At 32.4% G+C, this 19,402-nt stretch overlaps 3 protein-coding genes and 3 non-coding genes across 7 annotated transcripts; 2 read left to right on the top strand and 4 right to left on the bottom strand.

Annotated features, from left to right (window-relative positions):
* Positions 1–6,012: 6,012 nt before the first annotated feature.
* Positions 6,013–7,018, bottom strand: LOC133695340 (histone H3.3). Its single transcript, XM_062117282.1, has 4 exons — positions 6,863–7,018; positions 6,641–6,717; positions 6,460–6,550; positions 6,013–6,373 (listed from the first exon to the last, which is right to left on the bottom strand). The coding sequence occupies exons 1-4, from the start codon at positions 6,932–6,934 to the stop codon at positions 6,203–6,205; spliced, it is 411 nt and encodes a 136-aa protein (XP_061973266.1). The 5' UTR covers positions 6,935–7,018; the 3' UTR covers positions 6,013–6,202.
* Positions 7,019–7,292: 274 nt separating this feature from the next.
* On the top strand, positions 7,293–8,698 carry LOC133695341 (uncharacterized). Its single transcript, XM_062117283.1, has 3 exons — positions 7,293–7,487; positions 7,676–7,846; positions 8,368–8,698. Exons 1-3 carry the CDS (start codon positions 7,392–7,394, stop codon positions 8,461–8,463), a joined length of 363 nt encoding a protein of 120 aa, XP_061973267.1. The 5' UTR covers positions 7,293–7,391; the 3' UTR covers positions 8,464–8,698.
* Positions 8,699–11,177: 2,479 nt separating this feature from the next.
* On the top strand, positions 11,178–14,518 carry LOC133695191 (protein BASIC PENTACYSTEINE6-like). 2 transcript variants are annotated; one of them, XM_062117057.1, is made up of 4 exons: positions 11,178–11,330; positions 12,781–12,830; positions 13,088–13,124; positions 13,271–14,518. In XM_062117057.1, the coding sequence occupies exon 4, from the start codon at positions 13,277–13,279 to the stop codon at positions 14,207–14,209; it is 933 nt and encodes a 310-aa protein (XP_061973041.1). In that variant the 5' UTR covers positions 11,178–11,330; positions 12,781–12,830; positions 13,088–13,124; positions 13,271–13,276; the 3' UTR covers positions 14,210–14,518. The 2 variants fall into 2 exon arrangements, with proteins under 2 accessions (XP_061973041.1, XP_061973040.1); XM_062117056.1 differs by having other exon boundaries at positions 12,952–13,124.
* A 1,305-nt stretch (positions 14,519–15,823) lies between these two features.
* Positions 15,824–15,909, bottom strand: LOC133695562 (small nucleolar RNA R38). Its single transcript, XR_009842502.1, has one exon. It is a non-coding gene; the product is annotated as a small nucleolar RNA R38 (small nucleolar RNA).
* An 80-nt stretch (positions 15,910–15,989) lies between these two features.
* Positions 15,990–16,077, bottom strand: LOC133695504 (small nucleolar RNA snoR20a). Its single transcript, XR_009842457.1, has one exon. It is a non-coding gene; the product is annotated as a small nucleolar RNA snoR20a (small nucleolar RNA).
* Positions 16,078–16,139: 62 nt separating this feature from the next.
* On the bottom strand, positions 16,140–16,217 carry LOC133695503 (small nucleolar RNA snoR64a). The gene has a single exon (XR_009842456.1). It is a non-coding gene; the product is annotated as a small nucleolar RNA snoR64a (small nucleolar RNA).
* Between the last annotated feature and the right edge of the window lie 3,185 nt (positions 16,218–19,402).

The raw sequence follows: 19,402 nt of genomic DNA, 5'->3' as shown, positions 1-19,402 counted from the left end.
GATAACTGAATCTTGAGAGACAATTTCTTCTAAAAAAAAAGGTGATTAAAAAAACAGATAAATATTAAGAATAATAAATAAATAAAATAATTTTTATATTTCAATATGTTATGTTTCCCTGTTAAATGGCGTTCTAAGAGCAAAGCAATCCACGTGGTTGCGGTATTCCCATCAGCGGAACCATCAATATCAAGTTCAATTCCGAGTTATTTTAATATTTTTGTTTGTTGAAAAATAATTTTTTTAAAAAATAAATTTTAAAAAAATAAATTATATTTTAATATTTAGTAATGTAATAAAAAATAAACAAAACTCAAGCAGAAAGCATTTGAATTCGGAGTGGGTGCGTCAAGCTATACTCAAAATTAGACTCGTGAAAGATACATGCATAAAGTTATGGGGGCGTCAAGCTAACATGGATATTCAGTGTACAGGAGTGGTTGAGCTTCTTTTTTAAAAAAAATATATTATAATAATATTTTTAAAATTTATTTTTATATCATCATTAAATCCATTTAAAAACATAAAAAATTAAAATTAAAAAAAAACTTTTAATTTTTTAAAATATACATTTGAATGTCATACAATACTCTACTTAAACAAGGATTATCAATTTGAACTTATCAAAATTATATTATCCCAACGGTCCAAAGTACACACCATCATATTGGACCAGGAATATCCATAGAACCCAACAAAGCAATATGGAGTTCATTAAAATATCATGAAGATGGAACCGTGAATGGATTGATACAACGAGAGCAGATTGTCCAGCACCATACAAGAAATATATACAATGTTCGGTATTATGATGCGTTAATGTTGTTCTTGATTTGTTATGTTTTATGTTTATAGTTTTAATACTCAATTTTATTATGTATTAAGAGTTTTATTATCCATGTATCAATTCATTGTTTATTGACTTTATCCTAAAAATATTAACCAAAAAGATAATGAAATTACTTTATGCATGAGTACTTTATTGAGTGCAAAATATTTTCAATATGTTTTTTTAATAAACAACTCTATAATCATTATTTTTCTTGAAATTTTAGTAAGAGCCTGGGACAGCCGGGGTTTTACTCACTCACCTGGGCCCACAAAGTGCGCTTTCCGGGAGGTGGGGTTTTCTCGAATCCAAAAAAAAAAAAAAAAGTTTTATAATATTAGATTCTTAAGGGATATAGTGTGGTGGCAAAGAGCTTGAGATCTGCACAGTAGGTCTCGAGTTCGAGTCAAGACGTGTATCTCTTGTAAGAGCCTGGAACAGTCGGTATTTTACTCACTTATCTAGGCCCACAAAGTACGTATTTTGAAAGATAGGATTTCCTCAAATCCAAAAAAAAAAAGTTTTATGATATTAGATCAACTTATAATAATGAATTTTCAATGGATGTTTTTCTTGAAAGTTGATGAAAAGGTAATGAAACTTCTTAACTTATTACAATTTCATTACGTGTAAATATTTTTAAAAAATGTACTATAAATTAATCATTTTTATTATCTAAAAATTAATTTAGAATAAATGAATCACCATTACCATTACACTTAATTCTATTAAAGGGATAAAAAACATGTCATATTAAAATTGTATTTTTTTAATAATTATTTTTTAAATCATGTTATTTCGTTAATATTTTTAATATACTGTGCTAATAATATGTTTAATTAAAAAAAATTCTAATTGGTGGCACTTATTCGTTCACCAAAATTTAGATGCAATGGACCAAATGGTGGCCTAATAATTGAAGAATTCAAACGCTAATTCCAACAAGGTACACCACAATAAATTTTAGGCGATGAACTGGTAAATTTTGGGGGGAATGGTTTTTACCAGACTTGTTATTAGAACGCGTTCGCTTTTCCAAACTTCTTATCATAAACACTGTGGACTGCACTCGCTCATCTGACAGCAAAAAATAATAATAAATAACACCATTAGAGCATCTCCAATCAAGATTATCAAAATCATTTTACCATGTATAAATATAATAAAAAGATAATAAAACTCTTGAATAATTATCAAATAACAAATTTACCAAAAAAATATATCATTTTACACCTACAAATGCAACATTATGATAGTTTTTTTAAGGAAAAAATTTTCATTTTATTATTACAATTCACAATAAATAAAGATATATTTATATTGAAAATGTTATGTGTTGTAGCTTCTTTTTTTTTAATAACAACTGTCCAAGAATATACGAATTGAAACTAACTCATAAAAAAAATTCGTAATTTTTTATATTAGATTGTATTTAGAAATGCAGTTAAAATTTATTATTATTATTATTATTTGGCTTAAATTATGGTAGAAGAATGTATAACTTTATTTATTTTCATTAGATATTTATTTTAAGAAAAAAGATAATAGAAATAGAAATAGAAATCACTTATTGTAAGATTAAAAAAAAATTGAAGAAAGACAAACGAGTGAATTAAACATCTTGCGTATGAAATTATATTTTCCCTTGGAATTCATAGAGCCTATAAGGAATTAAACATATACTGTCCGTTCATCACCCGTGTTTGACAGCAAACTCATCGCTTTCACTGTCCAGATTGACTGAATCTTATCTCTCGAGGTTCAAAAGCGTGTTGTAACAACGCAGTTCTACTGGCAGCCCGACCAAATCCTCATCATAAAATAATAGGAAAAAAAAAAACATCAGAGTCTATCAATGCATCGTTATACTTCGATACTCTTCTTTCTCTTCTTGCAACTGTTCTTTGCCGTCCAACCATGTCACCGGGTAGTGACCTCCGCAGCTGGTCGTGGCAGGCGGCAACTCTTGCAGAAAAACATTGGCATAGTAGCTATGCATATGCAACTCCTCAATAATGACCGTGTAGTAATCTATGATAGAACTGACTATGGCAAGTCGAATATTTCATTACCACATGGAAAATGTCGAAATGATTCATGGGAGTTGGTTATCAAATATGACTGCACCGCTCATTCTGTTGAGTATGATGTCTTGGCTAGTAAAATCAGGCCACTTATTTTTATTTTCAACATAGATTAGTCTAAATTCCAGATAGAAAAGATCTTAGATCAATCAGATTCTACAACCTGGTCTTGAATCCCTTTACGTAATATTCTATACAAGAAATTAAAGAACAAAAAATCCTTTTTTCCGATTTATACTTAACACGCTTGAAGAAAATATGATGTTTTACCTTTACATGTTGGATTTTTTATTTAGATGGTCTTTTCTTGGTTGAATTTAACTCGTTTCTCTTTTCTTCTCTTTCCACCTCCAAGAGCTGCAATGCAATGCAAACTTAGACTGGGATTGGTTATATTGGAAGGCTATAAAGATGCCATTCAAGTGAGACTCTAAGGATTAACATTAATAATAAAAACAACTAAATGGCGTGTAGTCAGTCCATTTAACTGGTAAAATAAATCGATGCGTTTTTTAATAGCTTAATTAGCAACTTCGTATTGTAGCTCAAGTGATAAATGTACGGTCAACGGTCAACGTCAAGGGAACGAGTTCTATTCATGCTATCAGCAGTATTTTCTTTAGGAAGACAGATGTCAGATGTCTTCCTTCGCTTACACAGCCCCTCTCAGGCTCTCCCTCTTTTTTGGGACGAACTCCTCTGTTTTTTTACCCCGAGAAATGACTGGCTAAGCTAAGATAAGAATGCGGGGGCACAAGTCAGTCTGTCTTTTTTTTTTCTTTTCTTAAAAAGAAAAATTAATGGTCTAGGCTGTCAGGTCTGCTTAAGCCCACATGCCTTGGGTTTTATTGTGATGGGCCCTTTAGGTTTATTGGACTTTTTTAAATTTAATTATTTAATGTTAAGTTTTTATTTAATTTTCACTTTTAGTATTTTTATTTTTATTTTTATTTTCGTCTCTTTTTATCATTTTTTTTATTAATTTTATCCTTGAAATTTTTATTTAATTGTATACTTCAGTATTGAGTTGATAGTAAATCAATTTTTATATTTTTTATCATATAAAAAAATTAATTGATCCAATAAAATTTATAACGCAGATCATAAATTGATTAGGATAAACATGATCTATTTTTTTTTTCTTTGGACGTGCTCAAAACTCAAGGACATGTCAGGATTATTAATTTAAAACTCAGGCTAAACAAAAATTATGGCTGAAGTTTTCAAATTTGAGTCATTCTAAATTTAATGACAAAATCAAAAATATTTATACATTTGAAATACATTCTAGATAAAGCGGGAAATAAGTTAATTACCAAGAAAACTAAAACTCCTATTAGTTTTACTATTCATCATTTTACTATTCACCTAGGCACAAATCATTATGGATTTGAGTAGTGTAATGATGGAAATGTCCTTACCAAAGAAACTTGTTAAGCATGCAATTGAGGGTTTCTTCGTCTTTTCATTTTCTTTGAAACATTTCAAATACGTGCCGAAGCAATTGGAGCAATGTAATGGCTAAAGCGTGTTGGGCACGCGCAAGCGGGTGGACGCCGCCCGCATCATTTAGGTGGAGCATGAGGTCTCAGAATAGAATCGAGAGCCACTTTACTAGGGCATCTTTCAATGTGCCTCGCCACCCAAGCATAGTAGCAAGGCACGTGTGCTGAGGAGGCCTACAAAGGAGCTTTGAGAGGGGGTTTTTCCCTCCCTCTCTGCCCTCTCTCCTCATAGAAAATCTTGTTGTCCATTACAAAAAAACATAGGTCAAGCATGATTCCAGACCCAAAAAAAATGGGTCAGGTATTGGGTTTAGCATGGCCATTAAAACTCAAGGTTTTTAGATCTTATATTGTTGTCAGACCCATGTTAACTCAAGGTTTTTAGATCTTATATTGTTGTCAGACCCATGTCGCTTTGAATATTTTATATACTTTTAATATATATTTTTACATTTAAAAAAAAATAGATACCAGCCCACTGCAAAAACACGGTTAATTATACTAGTTTTTAATCTAAAGAAGACTACAAAGGGACTGAATGGGGTTATTATTTGTCCAAAAGAGAGTTCATAGGCGGCTATGCTGGAGGGTGAAGATAAACATGCGTAAGGTTGGCCGCTAGTGTTGCACGGGATATCATTTGGACCTCATTCTAAAAGTTTACAGGCGCGTCTGATTATAAAGGGATTGCAGTGCAGTACATACGATGTCTTACTTTTGGCTGGGTGGTTTAATTTTTTTATTTAAAATTATTTTTTTATATTTTAAAAAAACAGTGTAGAAAGTGAAAACACCGCCTTCATCATCGAAATCATCCCCTGTTTGGCTACTGGGCAAATAGATCGTCCTTCGAAAATCCAAATATAAAGAAAAGAAAGTTGGATCATAGTGGCCTAAACCACTAAAACGCCATCTAATGGACCTAGGCCTTACATCGAACATCTTAGATAAAAGTTCTCGATAGTTCACTAGGCCGTAGATTTAATTGACCTGGATGAGCCTGCTGACGTTTATGGTCCTTCGGTCATAATATTCGCCTCCTAGGACTAAATTGAATAGGAAATTGCAAGATATGGTAGGCAAGACTGTATTCTTAGGTTACGTAAAGCTTAGCACTTCCATAAGTAGGAAAAGGTCACTTCTTTAAATCCATCTTCCGCGTTTTACCAGAAACTTGCACTGGTTTAAGCTTATTCTACAGGCTCGGCAGTTGCCTGGATTGGGACACGATCCGCCTCTTAGAAAAAGGCCGCATCCCATTTCAGACTCCAGGAATAATAATCCTAATCGATACCAGGTGTTGAATATAGTTTCCCAGCCCAATCTAATTCTGACACGCATTATAGTCTGATAAACGATCCTAACATGGAAGATGGCATGATTCGTCACACCACGCTCCACAAGCAAATTGAATGATTTGGAAAAGGGAATTTTGCATACTACCGACTCTTGGAATTTAGATGCTTTACAGGTTTTAAGGATGACGGAACATTTAAGTCCTGTTCGGCATTGAGAGGCTGAGTAACCTCTAGTCATTCCTCATTATTATCATCAAGAATTTTAATAGAATCAATGACACAGTAGCAAGGCCAACTATAATGAACAGCACCCCACATAAATATATAATCAGAATTGAGAACGAAACCACATAAAAATCCATCAACTATACCTCAATTAGGTTCACAGTTGTTCGACATCAAAAGCACACAGTGAATTGAAACTATAAAACCTAAACTAATTGTATCAAATCCAATGAACTAAAATTAGTATACTAAGAACAGGGCTTAAGCACGTTCACCACGGATACGCCTAGCAAGCTGGATGTCCTTAGGCATGATGGTGACTCTCTTGGCATGAATAGCACACAAGTTGGTGTCCTCAAACAGACCCACGAGATAAGCCTCAGCAGCCTCCTGGAGGGCAAGGACAGCATGGCTCTGGAACCTCAAATCAGTCTGCCAAAAACAACAAACCCATACGAATCAAACGCCAGATACAGAAATTCATACAATAAAAACAATCATAGAAGAAATTATTATACCTTGAAGTCTTGAGCAATTTCACGAACAAGTCGCTGGAAAGGTAACTTGCGGATCAAAAGCTCAGTGCTCTTTTGGTATTTCCGGATTTCACTGTTGATTCGAAGAAACAAAAATTGCAATTAGGGTTTGAAAAAACACGATCAATGAAAAATAAAACACTGGAATTAGGGAAATCGTTACCGGAGAGCAACAGTTCCAGGGCGATAACGGTGAGGCTTCTTGACCCCACCGGTAGTAGGAGCAGATTTTCTAGCAGCCTACATCACACCAAATAATTACCATTAATCGAATAAAATAGTGTGACAAGAATTAGAATTAAATCTTGAAACCCTAAGTTTATACAGAAAATTAGTACATAAATTAATTAAGAACATGATAAGCCGAAACCCTAGAGATACGCACCTTGGTGGCGAGCTGCTTCCTTGGAGCCTTACCACCGGTTGATTTACGGGCAGTTTGCTTGGTACGAGCCATCTCCTTTCTTAAGATTAACCAAGAGATATTTTGATTTTTTTAACTTATGAAACAAAGACGTAGAGAGGACAGGCTTTATATAGTGGCAAAATGGGGATTATGTCGATTTCTTGGAACTAACGTGAGAGAAGAAGATTAAAAATCTAACAACGGCTGAGATTGCTTGATCTTTAAGCGTCAGGATCGCCAACGTCCAAGCACTAATTTTGATTGGATAGATTTTACAAACGAGGGTTCCCAGCGTGGACGAGTTGTGTTTCTTTTGTGAGGTAAAACCCTCCGAGTCGTAACTGCATCAACTCACTCGAGTCATCATCATAACAACGTGCTATATGGAAGAAATTCAAACGACATCGTTGCTTACCCTTTCTTCAAACGACATCGTTGCTTGCTTAGCCCGGCACCCTTTGCTAAATTTGGCAGCCTCTCTGCTGTGTTGAATTCTTGCAGTTTGGCGATGGATGGCACCAAAAGAACAGGCTACGTGTGGGCAATATCTGCTGGATTAAATGCTGCTTTTGCTGCCATTGCTGCAAAATTCTTTTCATATCAGGTAATAAATCTTATAATTACTCTAATCTCTGATTAAACCCAGATGGATTTTAGATTTTATTCTCTCCCCTAAATCATAATCTGTCTATAACCCAATTCAGCAAAAGAGTAGATAGTCTCTAAAAAATTTTCAATTGTTGTTCTTGTCTATAAATTGATTGGTGATTTTTTTTTTCCTGATCTTCACAGGTGATTAAATATGGTTTGGTTGTGTTATTTAATGTGACAATGTGGGGATGTTACGTTAACAGCCTTAAAGCTCTTTCATCCCTGCAAGCCACGGTGACAAACTTTGCTGCGAATTTCCTGTCTTCTGGTCTTGCTGGATTCTTTTTGTTCAAGGAGACGCTATCAGTTCAGGTAAATCACTGGATGCTGTTCGTGCCAACGTTGGAAATTTTATTTTTTGTCTACTTTGCATCCATAAGTTCTGCTGTTGACATGACTCATTGTGAGCTAACCATGTTAGAAATATTGTCAACTGAAGAACAATGTAAGCATTCTCAAATATAGGAAGCAGTTTTTTCAAGTCCTGACCGTGTATTCTGTTGGATGCTATAAGCTTTGCGTGGTTATAGTTTATTCTGGTTGGCATCACTGCTTAAAATTGATGAACCCTTTAAAAAGCACCAGCTAACATATTGAAGGAAAATGATTTAGGCTTGAGTTCTCCACGGTTGTGACTGCAAGCTGATCCACACTAAAATTTGCTCATGTTTTCCTTCTACCTTTAGTGACTGATTCACCCCTGAGAATGATGTCAATATGATCGCAGAGATGTATGGTGGAACTTGAGATGTTTGTGGACAAAACAAAGCACCCTAGATTGGTTATTTTACTCGTTAACTTATCTGTCTCTGATAATCAAACCCGTCATGCAGTGGTTCGCAGGTGCCTTGCTCATTGTAATTGGTGTGGTCATACTCAGCAAGTCAAGTATAGAACGCAAGGAAAGCATTGATCAGAAGCTTGACTAGGCGTTATGCATGTCTGGATTCTTTTGATTCACTTTGGCTAAATATTTCGATCGGTATTTAGATGGTTTTGTAGAATGGTTTTGTTCTCATTTATGAAAATTATCAGTGTAATCTCTGCGAATTTGAAGGACATTGTGGTTGTTGTGTGTAAATCAAATGCAGTCTGCTAGATCACGGACTGCATAAACTATAACAAGATTCAATGGCACATTCTTTTCTCTTTTATTTGAATTAACGTGAGTGTCTGCTAAGTTTGTATGTATTTTGATTAATTTTATGGGTTTTGAAATGTCTGTTAAATTTGTATGTATTTTAATTAATTTTATAAGTTTTAAAATTAATAACCATACAAGTAGTTTTTATTCGTCAAGGAAAAAGTTTTTTAATCCTAAATTCTTATCAACAGACTTCATACTAAATAATTCCGGCACAATATTTCATAAGTAATTACGGCACAATCTTTCATAAGCTGAGTTCTCTGCCTCACGTACAATTGTCATGGAAGTAGTTTTCAGTTAAATAGCAATTTGTTTTGCACGTTTTACTCATAGTTTTATAGTTTTAATGGAAGGTGTTTGAAAATATCTTTTTGATGTTTATCAAAGTATTTTTTATTTTTAAATTAATTAGAATAATATTTTTTAAAAAATATTTTTAATATTAATATATTAAAATTAATAAAAAAATATTTTTTAAAAAATATAGTTTAAATTGTGTTTCTAAACATTATTTTAATAGTGTTTAATGTTGTTGATAATAAAGGGTGTTATACCAATTGCTTTGAAATATATTATAATAATATTTTATTATTTTTAAAAAATATATTTGAGTAATATTTTTATTTTTAACGTCATTCTATTAAAACTATTTAAATAATAATAATAATAATGATGATGATGATGATTTTAAATAAAAAATAAAATTTTTAAAAACTCTGAATAAAACATCTCCTAAAGCCCAAGCAGAGTCGAATGGACAGTTACTACTTGCTTGCATTATTCCCATTAGGTTTTTTCACTTTGTATTAACTTCTGGTTACAAATTAAGTAGCTGATTTCTTAGCAATTTCAGTGAAGGGTAGGGGGGTAATTAACAGCTGGTTTGTTGCCCCACTCCCACCTCTCTTTTCTCTGCTTCAGGCAGGTGCTGTGTACGTTTCTTGAGTTTAACGACAATAACTTGAGCAGCAAAGGTATGGTGTGTCTTCGGCTTGGCTGTTTTATTTAATGTTATCATGAAGGGTGAAGCAAAGAAACTTCATTCCCGTGTATAATAAAAAATAACTATCCTGCATTCGTCCCTTGCAGACAGCCACCGAGAGAGAGAGAGAGATTTCTAGCAAATTACAGGCGTATAATTTAACTGTTACAGTCCTGAATTTATTCTTTAATTGTTATTAGTTTGAGTTTTATAAAATTTAGGGTGATTGGATTCTTATATAATTATTAATTTTAGAGTTCATAAGATTAGTCGATATACACCTAAACTATTTCGGACACCCACGTTAATTTAAAAAAAAAAATTACTACTATGTGAATTGAAGACAGAAATCACAAATCAGTGGGCAGCCCGTCAACTTCCAGCTCATTACCATGCTCGGAAGATACTTGTTTATCAATAGTAAAGGATTTAAATTCTAACCATAATTTTCTAAGGGAAAAAAAATATCTAGCATAAAAAAATTAGAAATTTATCCTTAAGTGGCACTTCGGTTCTAACTAGTGATACTCAAGCTGTTATAAAACACGGCTCTGTAATTTTATAAATATTAAACTCAACTTGAGTTGAGATTTTTTTAAAAAAATTAATCTATAATTGATTCAATTCACTTCATCAACTTGGTTAAAACTAAATTTGAATTTTTTAAAAAGAAAAATTCAAGATAATGTTATTTTTTAAATAAATAAAATAATATTATTTTAATAAATAAGTTAATTTATAACCATGGGCTCGAGCTTTGGATCTAGTATGTCTTGGATTAAGTTCGATAACTTTGATTCTTCACACCATGTGCATACAATCATATGATCAATTCGATTCTCTACCATCAGTTTTTATATGTATATAACATTTATGCTTAGTTTGCAGTGAAGATCTATTTATCCAGGTGCTTGTAAATAAATTTGAAAATAAATTTTCATCATTCAGTTGTAGATGAAACTGGGGAAAAAATTGTAAAAAAAAACCGCAAACAAATTTCAAGCCCATTTATTTTTGCTTTTTAAAAATGATTTTTAAAAATTTTAAATATTTTTTATTTGTTTTAAATTATTTTTTATTTATTTTTATTTTGATATGTTGATTTTAAAATTAAATTTTTAAAAATAAAATAATATTATTTTAATACATTTTTTTAAAAAAAATATTTTAAACAATACAAAACAAACTCTTCAAATATCTTTAAACATTACATTGGCCTCATCAAACATGAACCAGCGATCGTTCCATCTTGGTAATAAAATGTTGCTTGAAAGTGTAATAATAATTATTTTTTAAAATATTTTTTATTCATAAATATTTTAAAATAATAATTTTTTATTTAAAAAAATTATTTTTAATATTAATAAATTAAAATAATTTAAAAAATAAAATAAAATATTTTTAAATTTTTTAAAAAACATTTTGGAATACAGGAAAACTGTAATTTTTTTTCTAAGAAAAATACCGCTAGAATGTATAGAATTGAAAAAAGAATAAAAATAAATAAATAAATAAACGTATTAAGACAAGACGGACAGGTAAAAACTACGCACTCATTAAAAAAAATAGCAAAAAATCCTTCTCTTCTCCCACTGTTCCTTCCACGGATTTGACTTCTTCTTGCCCACTTAGGGTTTTCAGTCTCTCTTCCTGTATTGACTCTTCAAGTAAGCATAGATTCCCTTACATGTTTAGTTTCCTCTCTCTGTTGTTTGCTTTCTTTACTATCCGATCAGTCTTTGTCGCTTTTGCCTGCCTTTTTTTTGTCACTGACATTTGTGGTTCTCGGTGCTTCAAGTGGATTATTGTTGCGTTTTTGTTGCTATTGCAGCTTGTTTTTGTGTTCATTTTGTTTGATTTTGGGTTTTGATCGAGTTTAAGTGTAAAGCTGTGCGTTTTTAAAAGGGCTTGGTGGGTTTTAATTTCTTGGATTTTTTTTGTGTTTAGTGTAGGAGTGATGGTTAGTGGAGATGGATTTAGTGGCATTTGATTTTAGATTTTTTGCTAAGGATTGATTCAATGTTTTGACCTGTTAGCTGCATATTAGCATTATGTAATTAGAATTATGTTTGGTGTTTGACCAGAGGCAAGATTGAATCAGTTTCTGGAGATAATCAGGAGTCCAATTGCTAATTTGTGTTTGGAAACCCGGTCTTTAGTAATGAGCTTTAGTTACAATGTTCTCTGTGAGTAGGTGCTTGTGATGATTTAGAATCATCTGGTAGGGTATTGGACATTTCTTCTGAATGCTTGTCACTTGGTCTTGTCTGTTTTCCATGATAAGCATTTGAATATGAGATAGCACCACATCCCCAGTCCTTGCTATTCAGAAGTAGGAAGAAACTATATTTTGGAATGCAAAGACCAGTGCCTGTGCTGGGTGGGGTTTGGATTTTAGCTTTGCCAATCATGGTCTGAATTGGGAATTATAACTTTGTGTTTGCTGTCTTTAGCTAGTGAATCCTTGCTTGTAGACATTTTATCACTTACCGTAGCACATTATGAAAGAACTTGGACTTATTAAGCATTATGCAACAATTCACATTGCGCATGTTAAACATGGTGGCAAGCTTTTTTCCTTAAACAATTTTCAACAATACATGCACTGCACAAGAACTTGTTTGCTTCTTTCTGTTTTAATTCTCAGTATTGTTGTATATGTTTGCAATTATGCTTATAAGTATGCTTAAGTTGTTCTTGAATGTCACTGTTAGGAACCACTATTTTACCCCTACTTGCATCCATGCTGTCGATAAGAACCACTTCAAAAAACGCTCTGGCCTCTCTCATTCGCTAACACGCCAACAACAGCATTTAATCCAACAAGTTTAAAATTAATATATATATATATATATATATATATATATATATATATATATATCATTGTGTAAGGCTGTAACCGTGAATGTATGACTTTCCAATTCTGCATTTGTAGCTGTTTTATAAGCACGCATATGTATCTGAATAAACTCTGCTGGTCTTGCCTATTCTTTTTATCTTTGGTATGCAATCAAGATTGAAGAATGCTGTTCTTATACTATAGTTAGAATTGTACCTTTGTTGAAAGGTTGAATTTCTGTTCTGTTGATCTGGATCTATAATTTGTTTCTTATGCAGGAAGCTTTTGTAAGGGAAAGAGTTTTTACTTGTGATTTGAATTTCAGATGGTAATTGTGGCACTTTCCTTCTTATTCTCGATATTAGCATAAGAACTGTCTTGCCCCATTCTTTTTTCATGCAATATGCCGTATAAACAGTCTCAATTATTTTTCCTCCTTCGAGATACAGGATTTGTAGCCTGGATAAGTGTTCAATGCTCAATTGACTGAGCACTGCATGTACACTTGGGTTTTTATTTGTTATCTGCAATTATTGCCACCTGTGGAGCTGACATGGATGATGGTGTTCATCGTGAAAATGGCAGGCACAAAGCAGATCAATATAAAACAGCTCAGGGCCAGGTATCTTAAAGCAACTTTCTGCTGACAATGACAATTAAAAACTAAATGATAACATTGGTTGAATTCAATCGTAGAGTATGTAGTTTCTGATATTTCCATACAATTGCCAGTTCTTACTATTGTTATTCTTTCTGCTGTCATTGCAGTGGCTGATGCAACCACAGCCATCCATGAAACAGATCATGGCCATCATGGCTGAAAGAGATGCTGCCATTCATGAGAGAAATATGGCCCTTTCAGAAAAGAAGGCAGCTATTGCAGAGAGAGACGTGGCATTCCTGCAGCGAGACTCAGCAATTGCTGAGCGAAATAATGCCCTACTGGAGCGAGACAATGCTATTGCAACTCTGCAATATCGAGAGAACTCCTTTGCAAGTGCTAACACGTCATCTAGTCCACCAGGATACCATAACTCGCGTGGGGTGAAGCACATGCATCACCAGCAGCAGCATATTCATCTGCCACACATGAATGAAGGTGCATATGGTACTAGGGAAATGCAGACAAGTGATGCTGTGCCAATATCACCGGTTGCTTCTGAGTCTGCAAAGCCATGTCGGGGTAAACGACCAAAGGATACTAAGTCAACCCCATCTAATAAAAAGACCTCAAAATCACCAATGAAGGTTAAGAGGGAGAGCGAGGACTTGAACAACATGTTTGGAAAGTCAAATGAGTGGAAGAATGGGGAGGATATGAATGGTGGAGGTGATGGTCTAAACAAACAGCTGGCAGCATCCAAGTCTGATTGGAAGGGTCAAGACCTGGGGTTGAACCAGGTTGCTTTTGATGAAACAACCATGCCAGCACCAGTGTGCTCCTGCACTGGATTCTTTAGGCAGTGCTATAAATGGGGAAATGGTGGATGGCAGTCTTCATGCTGCACAACTGCCTTGTCAATGTATCCTCTGCCTGCAGTGCCCAACAAGCGGCATGCTCGTGTTGGTGGGCGAAAAATGAGTGGGAGTGCTTTTAGCAAACTGCTTAGCCGACTTGCAGCTGAAGGCCAGGATCTGTCAAGTCCAGTTGATCTCAAGGATCATTGGGCCAAGCATGGAACTAATCGCTACATAACAATTAAATAGATGAAGAAATCTGCGAATCAATGGATGAACATGGAAACGTCATGTAGTGTTCCTTAGCTGTATGTATACTCAATTTTTTTTTTATCTGCTGTGGGAAAATAATGATTAGATAACAGCCATAAAGTAGGTTATCATGCAAGTGAGACACACCGCATTTCTCTTTCCTACAGAGTCTTGTCGTGAGGTGGGGATGTATTTATGGCAGTTATCCTCGTAACTCTAGTTATATGTCAAGGGTCTTTTGCAAAGTGGTGTTGTACTCTTATGAATACAAGTATTAAGTTATAATAGAATCTGTTATTTTAGGCATTCCAAATTTTTTGAAATGGTATACGGTTGATTAACTGATCTTCTGAGATGTTTGTTTGATGATTCAATAGAACAGTGAGTTCTAGGAGTCATGGAATTCATTTTCTGCTCGGTTATCAGATGGTGTGGTGTTATCTGCTACTACTGTTTTTTTCTTGGACATGTCACATCTTTTTTTATCTTTTTCATTTTTTTAATAATAATGGGTGTTCCATCAACTTATATGTATTTTAATTGATTCTGAAATTAATAATCAGAGTCTCTAATAATTCTAGAATTTATAGCGCCCAAACTACCCAAACTAGTGATTAAGTTACACTCTTGCATGTCACATCTTATTCCTGCGCGATGAGGTTGTTGCTTTACAGTAAGCAACTGGGATTCTTTGCCAAGGAAAAGGCGTCGATTGTCAAGTTATTTGTGGAGGTTTAGCATGGAGGATAGAAGGTTTATCATCATGGACAATTTAGACTACAGGCATCCATCCCAAAGGTCGAGACTTGAAACTCAAGATGCCTCGACTTCGGCAGACATCGTTATTGCAAACTTTTCAAAGGAAATTTTCAGATGTTGTTGCCATGTTCCATGAGCCAAATTAAGGATTGGGATTTTTAAGCCTTAGGCTACATTTATTTTTCACTGGTTTTTTTTATATTTATGGTGAAACAAATATAATAAGATGTTGGGTAATAAACCAAACTCTATTTTATACTACAAGATTTATTAAAAAATTGAGATTGAAATACAGTTTTTATATATTTTTAAACTGAATTTCATATCTTTTTTGTATTTTAAAAGTGCTTTTAAAAAAATTTAAATTTATTTTTTTTCTTTACTTTAAATTGATATATTTTTAATATTTTCATATTATTTTAATATACTAATATCAAAAATAATTTTTAAAAAAATAAAAAAAAATTATTTTCATATATTTTTAAATAAAAAATACTTTAAAAAAACAACAATTTATAAAACTATACTTCTTTTTTTAACTAAAACAATAAAAACTTCCTCAAACACAAATACATTCTACAAGATTTGGTCTTCTTGGTTTCAAACAGATTCCCCGCATAATACAAATTAAATTCATTAACAGTGTCTTTGCAAGGTCAGAGCATTGGAAGGCAAGATTTATGGAAAAAGAAAGAAACACGATAACTAGCTCTTATTAATCTGTTAATTAATGTAAAACTAAAGCAATCATAAAATTAATCTTGCCCCAGCTAACACTTGATTATTGTTAATCAAGTACACTTTTGGATCAAAACAACTTTATATGTATAAAGGCTTGAAAAGAACTCTACAGTTTGTGTCAGAGTCAACGATAATCAGCACAGATGCATCAGCCAGGGATAACTGTAATTTTTTTATGTTTCTCGTCATACACGAGACCTGTAGGTCCAGAGCCCAATATTTAGTTTTCAAACAAAATCGTGAAAATAGAGGGGAAAAAAACTGTGAAAATATTCAAGCCTCAGACCGTCCTAGTTCATGAATTTCAACATTTATGCAAATTCATTGACTTGCTTTCAGTGAAACTCAAGTTTGTCATCATAGGCTGACAGCACAGTGAACCCACAAAAAATAAAAAATGAGATTTGGAGATAAAAGCAGAAAGAGAACTTCAGATCTTCCTCCTCGTGAATCTAAATCGTAAAAAAACCAAATAAGAGACTGGGCATTCAACAATTCATATTGATTCGCTGTTTGCCTCTTCAGATTGGAGAAACAAAGAGATCTGCTGAAAACAAAACGTATAAGAAAATAGGAGGATGACGGCGTTTTTGTGCTAGGCTTTTCATCGGTGTCCTTTTATAGAGGGTTTTGACGAGGGTTTTCCTCGACAAGGAATCAGGGACATTATTAAATAGAGCCGTAAATTTTGTGTCGTTGCTTCTGATTGGATCCGAAGTTTTGTTCGGTAACTGGAAGCCCGTGGCTTTAATTTCATGGCCTTCTTCGGTGCCTGGATTGGGTCAAGCAAATGGGCTATTTATATGGTTACACTAACGCTGTGTTTGGTTTGGGTGATGGAAATTTTTATTCGGTGGAATAGACACAAGGAGAAAGTGAAAATCATATTGGTTTTTTTAAAAAATGTAATAATTCTCTCTTATTAAAAATATTTTTTTATTATTTTTTTCCTCTTATTTTAATTTTTTTTGTCTATTTTTTCTATATTGTAATTATCTAATTATTATAGAGGGGGGAGGAAAAATAACTATGAGACATGAAGCATTTCCTTCTAATATATTGTATAATTGTCTTGTTTTTTTTTTCTCTAGTTATGCGGGGTAAAAGTAACTTGGATGATCTATAAAAATATAATTTGACTAATGTTTTTTAAGATGATATCTTTTTTTAGCATTAAGACAATAACATATTTGATTGATTTGAATCAAATTTATGATTTGGGTTACGAACCTGCAACAACCTTATACAAAGTAGATCAAAACAAAGTATGAAGTTTGTTCTCAGTCGTCTCAATGTTGAATGATAAAATAAAAAAATAATTAAAAAATAACATAAAAAGATGACCCGGATTAACCTATCAAACTCATAACCCGGATCATAAAAACGAGATAACCGTACAAAAAGCAAGTTGAGACAAATTATGAATTTTATTTCGTGGTCAACTTAATATTAAAGGACGAGATTATAAAAATAGATCAATTAAAAAATATATAAAAAACATCCTGAGTCAATCCGCCAAACCTATGATCCGGATCATGAGATCGAGATAACCTCTTTGAAAGAAAATTTTAAAATGACTTAATTTAACCCAGATTAATATGCAAAATCCATGACTCTTGTCACAAGACTCATACGACTTTATTGAGAATTAATCAAAATAAATTATGGAACTCGGTTCTTAATCGACCTTGTCGAATTTAATATTGAACGATAAAAATTATAAAGGTTTTAATTAAAAAAATAACATAAAAAGAAGTCAAGTAAGCTTAGGATAACATGTTAAACACTATTCTCATATCACGAGACCATATAATATGATAAAAAAATAAACAAAAATAAATAATAAAGCCTAATTCCAAAACAAAACACAATATTAGATGATAAAATCAGGAAAAATAGTTAGTTAAAAAAACCAAGTCAATCAGGTTAACTCGTCAAACTCGCAGCCCATATTACCAGACCAGAGCAACCCAGTAAAAAGCAAATTTAACATTGCAGGACCTATGATTTAGGTTGCGAAACCACGATAATCTATTAGAAAAAAATAACTCGGTTTAACCGGGTTAAAAATACTAAAACCTACGACCTTGATCATAAGATCACGATATCGCTGTAAAAAACATATTAAAATGGAGTACGAAACTCAATTCCTAATTGACTGAGGGATAAAATTGAAAAAAAAATCAATTAAAAAAGACAAAAAATAACATGAGTTAACTCGAGAGTTAACCCAATAAACACTATTCTCAAACCATGAGAAAATGACCTGATACAAAGCAAACAAAACAATTCAATCATGAAACTTAATTATAAATCAACTAAATATTAAAGAATAAAATCAATAAATTTTTTTTTAAAAAAACTGGATCAACAGGGTTAACTTGCTAAATTCATGACCCGCGTCATGAGATTGAAACAACTCGATAAAAATATAATATTAAAGGATAAAATAAAAAAAAAGCATTGATTTAAAAAAAACAAAGAAGAAAAAAAAACTATAGTGATTTAAAAACTCAGGTCAAATTGCCAAACTCATAATCCATTTCTGAGAATGACACAATCCAATAAAAAACAAATTTCATATTAAATGATAATATATATTTTTTAAAACATTAAGAAAAAAGAAAAAAATACTAGTTATTACAAGAATAAGGAGAGGTACCGTATAACTCCATTCTCTTTAAATTTTTCTTATTAATTGTCAACGTCAATGTTAATTAATTGTTAATAGTTATCTAGAGAATGAATGAAGGAAGGCGAGGAGAGAGAAAAATAAACAACGACAAGTGGATGAGAAAAAATCGCAGCAAGGAAATAAAATTACTAGTTCCCTTGCTTTGTAAAACACAAGATAGTCATTTTTTAGAAGCTGCTCACCAAATTCTTCTCCACGTGGGACAGCATACTTGATGATTTTCCACGTACAAGAATTTTTTTTTTATTTGAGGAAACCTCACTCACTGGAAAGTGTATTTTATGGGTTTAGGTGAGCAAGTAAAATTCCGGCTATTCCGAGCTCTTATAAAAAATACACACCCTAACTCGAACTCGAAATTTCAAGCACTTTGCCATCTATTACAAGAAGCTAAGTCTTATCTCTGGAAAACAGGAAAAAAATGTCTGTCTTCTATACTGGGCATGTTGCGTGGCGGACGAAGATAAACATCATATACCTTTCACGTGCAAAAATAAATATCTGCATGAAGATAAAATTTCATCGTGCTAAAGCTATAATTATTAAGATTTACTCTACAGAATACATAGATAGAGAAAGATTAAATTTGTGACCCATAAAAAATAAATAGAATATTTTCATGTAATGTTTATCTTTGTATTTATCTATTCTTATAAAATAGATCTCAATAAAATATTATTAATTACAGCTTAATTACCATAAAATTTATCCCACAAAGAGAATAGATTTAATATTACCATGTTTTAAAAATATTTTTTAATTAAAAATATATTAAAATTATAATTTTTTTATATCAAGACATTAAAATAACCAATCAACTCATCATGCTTTCAACCTTTAAATTATAGATTTATGGTTTAATTTATAGAATTGAACCGAGGTTTTTAATTAATATAGGTATTTGAATCAATTTATGTGTATTTTAATTAATTTTATAAATTTTAAAATTAATAATTATATAAACTTCAAATATATTATATTAGCAATCGAAAATT

The sequence above is a fragment of the Populus nigra genome, chromosome 5 (assembly GCF_951802175.1).
Source record: "Populus nigra chromosome 5, ddPopNigr1.1, whole genome shotgun sequence".
Lineage (NCBI taxonomy): Eukaryota > Viridiplantae > Streptophyta > Magnoliopsida > Malpighiales > Salicaceae > Populus > Populus nigra.
The sequence above is the reverse complement of the archived record's forward strand: the minus strand, read 5'-3'. Positions and strand labels throughout refer to the sequence as shown.

What these genes read in the sequence shown, in the direction of transcription:
- LOC133695341 (XM_062117283.1), top strand. Translation starts at nt 7,392, where the DNA reads ATGGATGGCACCAAAAGAACAGGCTACGTGTGGGCAATATCTGCTGGA. An exon ending in CAAAATTCTTTTCATATCAG is followed by an intron (nt 7,488 to 7,675) that starts GTAATAAATCTT and finishes TGATCTTCACAG; the next exon opens with GTGATTAAATATGGTTTGGT. An exon ending in AGGAGACGCTATCAGTTCAG is followed by an intron (nt 7,847 to 8,367) that starts GTAAATCACTGG and finishes CCCGTCATGCAG; the next exon opens with TGGTTCGCAGGTGCCTTGCT.
- LOC133695340 (XM_062117282.1), bottom strand. Translation starts at nt 6,934, where the DNA reads ATGGCTCGTACCAAGCAAACTGCCCGTAAATCAACCGGTGGTAAGGCT. An exon ending in GGAAGCAGCTCGCCACCAAG is followed by an intron (nt 6,718 to 6,862) that starts GTGCGTATCTCT and finishes GGTGTGATGTAG; the next exon opens with GCTGCTAGAAAATCTGCTCC. An exon ending in CCTGGAACTGTTGCTCTCCG is followed by an intron (nt 6,551 to 6,640) that starts GTAACGATTTCC and finishes TCGAATCAACAG; the next exon opens with TGAAATCCGGAAATACCAAA.
- LOC133695191 (XM_062117056.1), top strand. Translation starts at nt 13,056, where the DNA reads ATGGATGATGGTGTTCATCGTGAAAATGGCAGGCACAAAGCAGATCAA. An exon ending in ATAAAACAGCTCAGGGCCAG is followed by an intron (nt 13,125 to 13,270) that starts GTATCTTAAAGC and finishes CTGTCATTGCAG; the next exon opens with TGGCTGATGCAACCACAGCC.